At 43.4% G+C, this 13,361-nt stretch overlaps 1 protein-coding gene across 2 annotated transcripts in view; it reads right to left on the bottom strand.

The window, feature by feature from the left end:
* Nucleotides 1-13,361, bottom strand: part of MYO1D (myosin ID) — a 350,018-nt gene that overhangs the window by 32,513 nt on the left and 304,144 nt on the right. The window contains exon 22 of one of the 2 annotated variants that reach the window (XM_036837323.1): nt 405-519. The exons of the other annotated variant lie outside the window; for it this stretch is intronic. Coding sequence (XP_036693218.1) covers nt 423-519 — 97 coding nt within the window. The 3' untranslated portion in view covers nt 405-422. Of the gene's footprint in view, nt 1-404; nt 520-13,361 lie in introns of those variants that run through there. 2 annotated transcript variants of the gene reach the window in all.

The following is a 13,361-nucleotide window of genomic DNA, read 5'->3' as shown; positions in this document are numbered from 1 at the left end:
GTCATTTAGCTTAAGGAACGGCTTCCAGCTTAGGAGGCTATGGTGTTGCTATGGTCTCTCCAAGGGAAGATGAAGGGGCACAGGAGGTGAGAAATGCCCGGAGGCAGGGACGATCACTCTTTCCATGGTCCCGGCAGCAATACCAGAGGCTCTCCAGAGACAGGCTCCCGGCCATGGAGGAGGCCCTGTGCTGACTCCCTACGGGTCCACAGATGTGGGGACCAGTCCCCTCACTGTGGCTGGGACCACAGCCCCGGGCTCCCAGTTGGACCGACCCTTGAACGATAATGTCTTAAACCCCCAATTCATTTCCAGTCAGCGCCACTTACTAAACATGCACAGTATCCGCGGCACTGGAGGAGGAGGGGGAGGTCGGCACAGAGGAGGCTGTGTGAGGGTCTGCAGGAAAAGTACGGTGGACCCTAAACAACATGGCTTGGAACCGCGCTGGTCCCCTTACACACGGATTCGTTTCGATGGTAAATACAGCAGTACTCTACCATCTGAGGTTGGTTGAATCTGTGGGTACAAAGGAACAAGGGCCGACTGTAAGTTATATCTACCTGGATTTTCGACCACAGGGAGGGTTGCACCCCTAACCCCCATGTTGTTCAAGGGCCAGCTGCAGAGGGCACAGTCTCCTTTCTCCGGGGAGAAACAAAGACCCAAACCAGACAAAGATACAGGTGGCAGATGTCTTAAGGCACTGAACCCAAGAGGAACTAGCAAAGGAGCCAGAAGATGTGTGCTTATCAAGCCCCCAATTCTCCTGCCTCCGCGGTCTTTGGTTTTAAGTCTTTTTGTCCATCTGTAAAATAGGGTTAATATAATTACAAATGGCTTGGCTTATTAAAAACAATTGAATGTGATAATGTATGTGAAAGCGCTTTTTAAGTTACAGTAATTGTGTCCCAACCTATGATATAGTAATGTACAGCATAAAGAAATATAAAACATGATACTAATGAGGGGTAGAAAAAAATACAGACTGTTAGCTTCTTGCCAAGAATATAATAATTTCATTGTGACTCATCAGGACACTCTGGGACAATAATGAGAGACATCTTTCCAGGCCTCCAAGAGCCGATCTACCCCGACTCCAGCCACAGGCAGTGGTGCCCATGCCAGGACCACACTCCCCAGCCTCAGGGCTTGAGCCTGGATGGAGGTCATGTGATCCAGAGTGGACCTTCCTTGGGATTCATAGATTTTGAAGTAGGAAAGATTTTCTCTTTCCTGTAAGTTGCTATGCTGGCATAATACAAGCCTGGAGCTGCCCATGGCCACTTTTTCCCCTGTGTAGAAGAAGCCTGTAGTAAGACAGAATGAGGCCAACACACAGAGATTGGGGGGAGTGGAGCCGAGAGAGTCTGGCTAGGGGAAGAAAAAAGGGTCTTGCTTCTAGTGCTTAAGCCCCCAGGGTCCTACAACTCTGTGAGTTCCTTCCAGGATATTCGATTTTGGGTTTAAACTGGTCGCTTCATCTGAAAGAGCTCTGATTTATAGTGTGAGCTTACTGTGCAATAATAAATAAACCTTGATGAAGGGCAAATAAGAATGTTGTTGGAAAAAGATTCTACAGAGGTCATTGTTTTTCCTGAAAAACATGAGATCAGCTCAGCATTTGGAGATATCAATCCCCAGTTTTCTAAACCTGGCTCAGCATTAACAACCTTCTGTATTAATCAAACAAAAAGGCCACGTGCATGCATCATGATGAATACTGGGAGAAACTAGATTATTCTAACACCTGACGAGCATGACCAGCATGGGGAAGTGAATTCAACATATACACAGAAAATAATGCTGAAATGTGGACGAGTGATTGGGACAACATTTCAGCTTCTAGACTATTAAGCACCGGTTATTATTTTTCATACTGTTTGTTTGCTTACTGAACAGGAAAGATTCATGTTTCAACAGTAGCATCAGGAATCACAACATGGTACTATCTTAGAGGCCAATGAACTTAAAGCTTACACTCGCTCTTAATGGCTACATCATTATGTGGCTGCAAAGCCCCATCACCAAAGACCTGATCTGCTGTGGCGTGGCATCTACTCCACCATGCTCCTGTAGGGTAAGAAGACTCTCAAGGCCCTACCCGGCACCATCCCTGGCCCCATTATGGCTACTGAGAATTCCATTGACGACATCCAGTTTAAGCAGCGAGAAGACAATTCTCTGAAACAAGTACCAGAGACAAAGGAATGGTAAAAATATGAATCTTTCTCTGAACCCTTTTCTGATCTCCATCTTTCTTTTCTCTTTTAACCAGACAGGATCTGCCTTCTTTGGAACCTCTACACAAGTTTATATCTGCTACTAATAGGGCCTACTCAGTGACACATATTCAGAAATTAAGAGACTGTAGCAGATGAAACAGTATAGTCCCAACCCCTTGTGGTGACCCACGGCCTTAAAAGAGGTGCCCATAGTGGGGCATTCGGATTAATCTAAGAAGCACAAATGGGGGATTATTCAAAGTCCAAGAGAACCAGTATGGGGTAGACGATCTCACTAAAAATTCTATGTGCATCTTAGAATACATAGAGACTGGTGTGTCCATTCTGTCACAGCAGAGCTGAGGCCCTCTGCTCCCATTACTGGGTGTAAAACAATTCTATTTACCTTTATCCACACTAAGGTTATTTTGCATGGTGGTACGAAATGAATGAGAGAGATCCTCTTTAAGAAGCCAGCCTTCATTATGGCGCCTTGCTTCCCTGGGTTTTCCAGGTCAATGAATTCAGTCAATAGTTGGTTTTCTACCTTCGTTCCTGTCCCTTGATGTCCCCGAAGTGCCTGACGTGGTGGCTTTAGAACACCTTCTTACGTGGCCTCCGTGGTACAGCGTGTTTAACCTTCCCGTCCTCTTCTCCCCACCTCTCCCCTCTTCCTCCATGTGTATGGCTTCATTTCTATATGCTGATAACTCCCAAATCTATACCTATAGCCCATGTGAATCCCCAGCCTTAGGTTCAGCTGCCTCCTGGGCATCTCCTCTTGGTTGGTTTATTGTACAACCACCCACCCGAGAAGCCTGCAGATGCTCCTGGACTCCACCCTCTTTCTCTCACCATGTCTCCCCTTTCATCCTTACTACCACTCCACTACCCACACTTCCATCGAATCTCACCCAAATCAATCACTCTAACAGCTTCCTTTCTGGTCTCCCTGCCTCCCCTCCACCCTTCCAGCTGCAACCAGAATGATCTTACAAAGATATAAACATGTAAGTTACAAATCTGATCTCTTGCTTGAAGCTCTCCTTGAGCTCCTCCCCGCTCTCAGGAACAAGTCCAAACTGTTGCCGGTATCTCTGTGATCTGCTTACCTCTCCTGTTGCGGGCTCCTCACTCCCTCCTGAGCTTCCTGGGCTCCAGACCTACTCGACTATTTCCAGATACTCCTCGGCCCTGCTGGCAGTTCCTGGCTTTCACTTGCTTTTCGCTTTGCCAGCACACTCTTTCCTCGTCACCCCTTCCCTATTCCAAGTTTATCCTAAGGAAATAATCTGAAATGCCAACATGTATTTATTATAGGATACTCATCACAGCACAAATTACAATAAAAAACCCTGAAAACTACCAAAATGCCAACAAAAACAGTTTTAAAATGACTGCATGAAGTTTTGTGTTACTGGGAAATTGCTCATAGTATATTAAGTGAGAAAACCAAATTATGAAACTTGTTTTCCATCACAACTTCATAGATACTAAAATAGCAGCAGTGGGCTTCCCTGGTGGCGCAGTGGTTGAGAATCCGCCTGCCAATGCAGGGGACACGGGTTCGAGCCCTGGTCTGGGAAGATCCCACAGGCCGCGGAGCAACTAGGCCCGTGAGCCACAACTACTGAGCCTGCGCGTCTGGAGCCTGTGCTCCGCAACAAGAGAGGCCGCGATAGTGAGAGGCCCGCGCACCACGATGAAGAGTGGGTCCCGCTTGCCACGACTAGAGAAAGCCCTCGCACAGAAACGAAGACCCAACACAGCCAAAAATAAATATAAATAAATAATAAAATTAAAAAAAATAAAATAGCAGCAGTAGTTATTTCTGCATGGCAAAATTACTAGTGATTTAAATTTTCTTCTTTAGACTTTTCTATGTTTTTCACAATTTACCCATGAACATGCAGTAATTACTTTCCTAATTAGGAAAAAACGCAGTGATTTTTTTTTTTTTTAAAGAGGAATATCCCTGAACCAGGTAATATGAGGGTAGATGTAGACAGACCAAGTCTCAAGGGAGGAGTGCTTTGTATGGAAAGTTTAAATCAACTGGTGTGATATCTAGAAGCTTGTTAGTGAGTTCTATAATAATCTGTTGCAAAGGGTGAAGTAAAAAAACAGCTGAAGAGGGTGTGGGAGGTTTCTGCTGACATGACAAATGACAAATGCTAGGGCTAATATTAACTCCTCATTTTTGGGATGTGTGTTTCCATCACTGAATAAATCCCTCTGCCCTCTCCTCTTAACCCCCTGTCGATATGCGCATATGTTTCCGTGTTGTTGAACCAGCTGGAGGGCCCCAAGAAATGAGTGAGCAAAATATGGTTAACTCTTAAACCCCCCAGCTGCTGTGCTTCAGTCAGCAGGGAGCAACAGGTGGCATCCTTGCCAATCTGTGCGTCCAGCTACGAACAGAGAATGGAAAGTTAACACACAAACGTTTTGTTCTCCAGAAAAATGAAGATCATTCAGCTAAGTCCATACAGCTGTACTCAGTGGCCATTTGTGATACGTCTGTCTTTGCAAAGTAACAGGAGACACTGAGTGCAGGCCTGAGAATATTACATATAAAGGGAGTTTCCCACCCAATCAAGCATGTATACTATTTCCATGAAAGGTTCTTTTCTGTCTTAATTAAATTTGGAGTTTAATCCATAAGCCATGTTGGAAGAGAATGGTATACTTTTGGGAAAATGAGATGAAACTTTTAGCTTACACAAAACATCATCTTAAAGCATAAAACTGAAAATACAGCATCTTTTGCTCACTTAACTGCTGATTGAGTTTTCACTTTATGACCTAGCACAGAGCATTTGTTGCAAAGCATGTATTAAATAACGAAGTAATCAAGTAAATAATTGAAAAACATACTTCTGAAACCAAGAGTTCAAGCTTTTGGAAGAGAGACAATATTGTACTTATATAATATTTATAGAAAACCCAATGACATTTAGATAAAATCTTTGAGAATCTCAGAGTGTTTTCCCTGCAGATACAAGACTGTAGCAACAAGAGGGAGAATGGCCAATTTCTTGTGTGTCACCCTGTTCCTGTGAAGAGTGTGTCCTCAAAGACATGAGAAGCAGGGGACAGTAAGAGAGAAGGGAGCAGAGAAGAGTTATAAGCCTCCTAGCCACAGACTCTGATTCTGTTATTTTCTAGATCTGGAAAAAAGGAAACCAGCATGAAATCATAAGTCAAGTCTTGATGAGGGACAACAAAAGAAGATCCTATTGTTATCAGGTCATTTAAAACTCCAAATTGACTTTCATTGTTACAGCTGGATAAAGTGAGTGAGTTCTTATTGGTTTAGATATGAAAATGAACCATGAATATGGCTGTTTGGGTTAAGTGAGTGATGAACCTTATGTCCTGGCTTAATTTCCTAGATTTTCAAATGGATAATTCTAAAGGCAATGCCAATTTATTAGTTTCTCAGAATTAGATCTGAGTTGGAAAAAAAAAAAAAAAGACAGTATGAATAAGAAAATATTATTAAGCAGTATATTTCATTTTGAAGTTTGAATTATTTCTTGGAATCAGACCTGGGTCTGATCTGTAGAATTTTCCACTCGGCAGCCTTAAACATTGGCAATATTCCAACAATTGTTACTGACTCCTTTTAAGCTTCTTTACCCAGGATTTCATTTTGGTGGTTGAAAAAAAGTCCCATGAATCGCATCCTTTCACAGTTAGAAATCGAAGGGTTCACACTTCTTGTTAGCAGGAAGTGGAGGTTGGGAAGAATTCTATTTTTGGAGTTAAAAGGCCACCTTTGACCCAGAAATGTGTGGTTGGATGAAAGACATTTCTCTGTTCTGTCTTACTTGATTTACCCAAGAAATGGAGAAATGTAACTTCAGCGGACTTGTTTCCTCCTAGTGCCCTAAGATAACCCACACTAACCATGTCTCAAGAATTTTAGATTTTCAGGTGTTTATTTTAGTCTTATGTGATCCATGTCACAATCATTTAAATCTATATTATTCAAAACCTTCCAAGTTGAAATCTTGACTCTTTTAAAAAATTTTTTTATTTTTTAAAGTTTGTTTATTTTTTTTGGTATGGACCATTTTTAAAATCTTTATTGAATTTGTTAAAATACTGCTTCTGCTTTATGTTTTGGGTTTTGGCCCTGAGGCATGTGGGATCTTAGCTCTCCGACCAGGGATTGAACCCACACCCCCTGCATTGGAAGGCGAAGTCTTAACCACTGGACCACCAGGGAAGTCCCAAAATCTTGACTCTTGTTCCAAGATATGAGGGTCAGAATTTATTCTTCTAGATCAGGGGATGGGAAATGAACAGTCTGAGCCAAGGGCTGGCCATTAAGTAGCAAAGGGATCCTAAAGAAAGAAATGAATCCACAGAGAAAGAAACGTATCCTAGTACACTGCTTGGCTCTGAAGGAAACTATGTTTATAACATTATAGTAATATAAAGGCTAGTTATTGGTTTTCAGCTTTAAAGTCAATCACCGAAGTGTAAAACAATGTAAATATTAATATTAACAATGTAAAAGTAAAGCTCTAAGTGCCAAAAAGTTCAAGCAGGGGCAGCTGTATCTTCATTCCACATACTGGTGAGTTAAGAGATGGTCAGGTCTGAAGTTGATGGAGCATGAAAAAGAGATTCTTGTATATTTTTGTATTTCATAGATTGTAAAAGCTCACATCTTTTCAACCTTTAATATATTTGAAACTGGGATACTCCTTACTCTTGAGGATACCTTAAAAGTATAATTGGCATGTTGTTTTCCTTAGTGGAATATAAAATAATGGTGCATCTTATAATAGATGGTATCTTAGATTTGATAATGCAGTATTTTGAGTTGTAAAAGTAACTAATAGTAAACTAAAGACAGTGAAAAAACTAACAGTTATTGGGAGGGAGTGACCAAAGGCAGCTAAATAAACCATCATCTCTTAGAGTCAAAGGTCAATAGATAATGTCTAAACGTGATAATTTTTTAGGGACTTCCCTGGCGGTCCAGTGGTTAAGACTCCGCGCTCCCAATGCAGGGGGCCTGGGTTTGATCCCTCGTCAGGGAACTAGATCCCACATGCCGCAACTAAGAGTTCACATGCTGCAACTACAGATCCCGCATGCTGCAACGAAGATCTGATGCAGCCAAATAAATAAATAAGCATGATAAATTTTTAAAAGATGACAGCATAAGCATGTTGTTTATATATCTTTTCATTAAAAACCCTTCCACTCTTTGATTTTTAAAAAACCACACTGTATGTTTTTCATGGTTGCTGTAACAAATTACCACAATCTCGGTGGCTTAAAAAGAAATTTATTCTCTCCTAGTTCTGGAGGCCAGAGGTCTGAAATCAAGATGTTTCCAAGGCCACATTCCTTCAGAGGTTCAAGGGCTCTTTGCCTCTTCCAGCTTCTGGCGTCTGCCAGCATCCCCTGACTTGTGGCTGCATCACACCAATCTCTGCCTCTGTCTTCATATCACCTTCTCTGTGTGTGTCAAATCTCCCTCTGCCTTTCTCTTACAAGCACACTCATGGTAGCACTTAGGACCCACCTGGATAATCTAGGATATCTCCCAATTTCAAGATCCTTAACTTAATTATATCTGCAAAGACCTTTTTTTCCAAATAAGTAACATTCACCAGTTCCTGGTATTAGGACATGGACATACCTTTTTTTTTTTTTTAATTTAAAAAAAAATTAATTTTATTTTTGGCTGAGTTGGGTCTTCGTTGCTGCGCACGGGCTTTTCTCTGGTTGTGGTACGCAGGCTTCTCATTGTGGTGGCTTCTCTTGTTGCGGAGCATGGGCTCTAGGCGCACGGGCTTCAGCAGTTGTGGCACACGGGCTCTAGAGCGCAGGCTCAGTAGTTGTGGCGCACGGGCTTAGTTGCTCCGCAGCATGTGGGATCTTCCCGGACCAGGGCTCGAACCCGTGTCCCCTGCATTGGCAGGCGGATTCTTAACCACTGAGCCACCAGGGAAGCCCATGGACATATCTTTGGGAGCCATTATCAGCCTACTCATGCATTAGTTTGATTTAAAAAAAAAAATACAGGGCTTCCCTGGTGGTGCAGTGGTTAACAATCTGCCTGCCAATGCAGGGGACATGGGTTCGAGCCCTGGTCCGGGAAGATCCCACATGCCGCGGAGCAACTAAGCCCATGTGCCTAGAGCCCGTGCTCCACAACAAGAGAAGCCACTGCAATGAGAAGTCCGCGCACCGCTACGAAGAGTAGCCACTGCTCGCCGCAACCAGAGAAAGCACAAGAAACAAAAGAAAAAGAGATAAATTGCACTTCAAGATTAAAAACTTGTGTGTGTCAAAGGATACCATCAAGAAAGTGAAAAGAACTCACAGAATGAGAGAAAAAGATTGCAAATAATATAAATGATAAGGAACTTGTACTGGGAATATACAAAGAACTCTTAGAACTCAATAATAAAAAGACAAACAACAATTTAAAAATAAGCAAAAGATCTAAATAGACATTTCTTTAAAGAAGATATGAAACTGACCAAAAAAAAAAAAGAAACACATGAAAAGATGCTCTACATCATTAGTCATCAGGGAAATGCAAATCAAAACCACAAGGAAATACCACTTCATACTGACTAGTATGGTGATAATAAAAAAGACATAATAAATTGGCAAGGAACAGAGAAACTGGAACCCTCATACATTGTTGGTGGAAATATAAAATGGTGCACTGCTTTGGAAAATAATTTGGCAGTTCCTCAGAAAGTTAAACATGGAGTTACCATATGACCTAGTAATTTCACTCCTAGGTATATATCCAAGAAAAATGAAAACAAATCCACACAAAACTTATATAGGAATGTTCACAGCAGCCTTATTCATGACAGCCAAAAAGTAGAAACAGCTCAAATGTTCATCAACTGACAAATGGATACACAAAATGCTGTGTATCCACATAATGGAATACTATTTGGCAATGAAAAGGAATGAGGAAGTGATAGGATACACTGCTACCACAAAGATGACCCTTGAAAACACTACACTAAGTGAAAGAAGCCAGTCACAAAGGACCACCTATTTTATGATTCCATTATATGAAACATCTAGAGTAGGAAAATCCATAGTGATAGAAAGCAGATTAATGGTTGCCTGGGGTTGGGTTAGGGGTTTAGAGGGAATTGGGGGTGGGTGACTGCCAATAGGTATGGGATTTCTATTTGGGGTGATGAAAATGTTTTAAGTTGATTGTGGTGATGGTCACACAACTCTGAATATACTAAAAACCAGAAAATTGTATGCTTTAAATGAGTGAAGTATATTGTATGTGAATTATATCTCAGTAAAGCTCTAGATAGATAGATAGACAGACAGACAGACACAGTCAGTCTACAGAACCAGTCTTTGGTCCAGTCTTAGCTCCAGGAGAATGTGTAGATGGATAAGACAGAACATGTATGGAAGGCCTTAGCAAAGTCCCTGGCACGTGGTAGATACCCTACATGTGACCACTGTTATTATCTACCTGGCATTTGAAGCTCTATGGGACTTGGCCCTTGCCTACCTCTGGCCCCTTTTCATCCCTTTAACCCTCATTCAGGGCAGCCTCCATCACCTCCGCCGCCGCTATACTACCTCTTCGAGTCCCCTGAAACAGGCACAGCACACCCTGCTTTTACTAGAATATTCTTTCTCTGCTGCCTTCACCTGGCTAATTCCTCTTTTCCTCCCCTTCTGTGTATCCTCAGCTGTATGTCTCCAGGAAGTGTCCCCGACAGGCTCTGAAGACCACCTACCCTTTCCGCTGGGTCGGCTGTGGGCACACAGTCTCTCAGCACTCACCATGCTCCAGGGCGTCTGTCTGTCTGCTGTGTCTTATTCATTTTTATATGCTCAGTGCCAAGCAGAGTGACACAGAGTAAGACGTGAACGTGCTAAATGACCGCTGGGCCTAAAGAGAATTACTGCGGCGCCGCTAGTACAGCAAAATCTCTCCTAGGAAAAAGGAAAGATTTTCCCCTCGCTTTTCAGACTGAGGAACGTCCCTGTTTCTCTGGGGCTGGGAGCCCAGCGCGACTGCTCTTGTGCCTTATCTTAAACGCGTACATGTGCAAGACTCGCCCACCACCTGCTTCCCGTGGAGTGATGAGGGAGGGATGCATGGCCTCTCTCGTGACCCAGGTCAGGTTCCATTTTAGCCGTGGCCCTGTTGGTTTATTAGTACTTAACTGATGCACACGTTCAGACACGTGTACTTAATGGAAGGGACAGCTAAAGAGCAAAAACGGCGTGATGTTCACACCTTGCAGCGTAGGGAAAATGCATTTGCAAACCCTGTAGGAGGTAATGCTCAAAAAAAGCCCACAGTCTGGGGACGGGAAGGCATGATTGTCATAAGCACAGTCAGTGATAAGTCCAGGGAGGCCTCTAAACCTCAGATAGCGAGTGCCCTAATCCAGAGGCACCCACGCCAGGGCGGACGACGTGGGGAGCGAGGAGAGGCTGGGTTTGGGGATCCTTAGCTCCACTGCAGTTACTGTAATCTGTGATGCGCTGATCTGAGTGTCTGGTGAGAGTTACCTGGAATATGAGGGCTGCCGTGCTGCGCAACTCTGGGGCAGACCCCTTCACAGCACAGTCTAGGTGAGAGGCACCCTCCGAAGTGCTGCCCTGCAGGGACCCCGGCTAAATCTTAATTAGATAACCCTGTGTCTGTTCAAGCAATAAGGGCTTGCTTAGTTTTATCTGATGCCGGCATTCTTTTTAAAACACTGTCTAAATTGTACACGTGACTTAATGAAACGGTGCTATATTTTAAAGGATCCTCCAAACACGAGGAGGGCTGAGTTGGTAAGAACTTTCGTCAGTGGCCACATCTTAGGGCAGTACTGTTAGCAAACACTAGCAACTGTCTCTTGGCTCCGGTGTATTTTATTGGTTAGGGTTAGAAAAACAACGAAAGGCCGATAGCTCTCAGGGATCCTGGGAAAATATGCAGATGTCATGTCTGAAAGTCAGTACATTCGCCTATAGACAAATGAGACTCAACTACACTTTCTTCGTGGGTGTCCTGTCAGTCAGGCTTTTCCTTCTCTTTATTAAAACAGAAAAGGATCAGCACTGGCATATGTGCACGCATGTGTACACAGACACAACCCTTTACCTTCTAGGCTATTCTAATATATTTACATATATATATATATATATATATATATATAAATTAGTCAAATTTCCTACCTTATTAGTTGATCTGGTAGAATATTTGATGGAAGATAAAATGAGTATTTTTAGTTCTCTGTGGTTTTTCCTTCTCTAAACTTCCTCTTCCTTGTAACTGAGCACAGACCTGGCCCACCTGCCTTACAGCACCAACATGGAGCCACTGCTTAACGCAGCGGGAGGGAGGGAGGAGCAATCTGCCCACCTTCCAAGGTCCCATCAAGTATCCCCTCCTTTCTGACCTCTCCCCGCTTCACGCCGTGGCCCCAAGTCTGCATCTCTCTTTAGGAAGAACGGATAAGAACACGGGTCGAGGAGTCAACGAGGACTGAGGTGAAATCCTGGCCCTGCCGCTTACTAGCCGTGGGCATCTCTGGCAAGCGACACAGCCTCTCTGGGTCTCAGCTTCCTCATTCGAAAAATGGGAGCGACACCCATCCCATTTGGGGTTACGAGAAGCTTAAGGAGAAGAACGTACCTGAAGCACAAGGCTCAGGGGTAGCGCCCAGCCAGCGGTCCCCACACGGCAGCATCTTCTCTTCCTTTATTGTGCTTCCTTCTGAATTTATTCTGCCCCCGTTATTAGACTGTGAACACTCTGAGGGACCAAGTATTTATTGAACGAATGGGGAAATGGCTGTGAGAGGAACGGAAGACCACTGCACTTCCTACTAGCAAGGTGCTCCTGAAGAATCACGACCACTCCCTTACTCTGCCCTCCTCTGGCTCCCAGTGGCTCGATCAGACTAAGGTTATACGGCTTTACCAGCCAGATGGTGGATTTTCACCAGCAAAGAAAGCAAGGTATGAAAGGTTAATTAGGATACATTCTTACTCGAATACATTACCTCTCTGCTCAAATTTCATATGCAATTGACCATAGGAATGACAGCCCGGATTTCTGAAGGTATCCAGATGATTTTTTTCCCCCATATTAAGTGTCTCTCTCTCTATACTACATTGTAGAATAGAAGTAGGCTGACACGCTTTCCTCCTTTGCTTCTGTTCGTACACTATTAGAATTTAAGGTCTGTTTCTCTTTTCTCGGTTTTTTTTCTAAAGGACTTGGGATACTTGAGTGTATGCATCTGAAGCCCTGGGCTAGATTCCTGTGATCATTAATTTCATCAGGTTTGGACAGGGCAAGCTTAGAATGGAGACTCAAGTAATTCTTTCACACTCCTTGAATAACAGGCACTGAGGCCTTCACAGACCACGTGGCTGCAGATTCAGTTCTGGATTCCCTCCCCTTGGTACACCCGCCTTGGAGCCCCCAGGCTGCTTGTATAACGGCCCTGAGCGTTATACAAGCGTTTCCATTCTGAGGCTGCACTGAAAGAAATGGCTCTCCCACTATGGATTTAGGCACTTGGAGGGTTGAACAGTAGCTCATCCACTCTCTAGTTTTCCTTTGGAATTCAGTAATGAACTCATTAAATCACCAACTTGTTGTGACAGGAAGTCATTCAGATGCTGATGCTATTGCCATGGAAACCATTCCTCCACTCTGGAGCTCTGTCTGTCTCTGCTGAGGAGCACCCCAGCTCCATAATTACTGTCATTCCCCAAATAACACAGAGCCATCACCGCTCTGAGCAAATCCAGAAGCAGGGCATACAGAGTCTCTATTCTGCTTTCAGACTAATCCTTGTTGGTTTTGGTATTTTTAGCACACATTTCGTTCTGTACCAGTTGTCTTTTAAATTCCTACATGCTGGCTCCTTTCCAGCACCTTTCCTAGAGAAGCAGACAAAGGATTTTTGGGGGGATAGCTGTTAGGGATACTGTTTAAAGAGAAGCCACTGCTTCCCCAAATCTTTGTGTTTCCAAATATGGAAAAATGAGTTCTGTCCTTTGAGACCCTGAGAAACAAATCCTAAATTCTATTATAGTTCATATCCTATAAAGTCTAAAGGTTTATGGGTAGATCAGTAACGCCCAAATGCA

Source organism: Balaenoptera musculus, chromosome 20 (assembly GCF_009873245.2).
Source record: "Balaenoptera musculus isolate JJ_BM4_2016_0621 chromosome 20, mBalMus1.pri.v3, whole genome shotgun sequence".
In the NCBI taxonomy this organism is placed as follows: domain Eukaryota; kingdom Metazoa; phylum Chordata; class Mammalia; order Artiodactyla; family Balaenopteridae; genus Balaenoptera; species Balaenoptera musculus.
The sequence above is the reverse complement of the archived record's forward strand: the minus strand, read 5'-3'. Positions and strand labels throughout refer to the sequence as shown.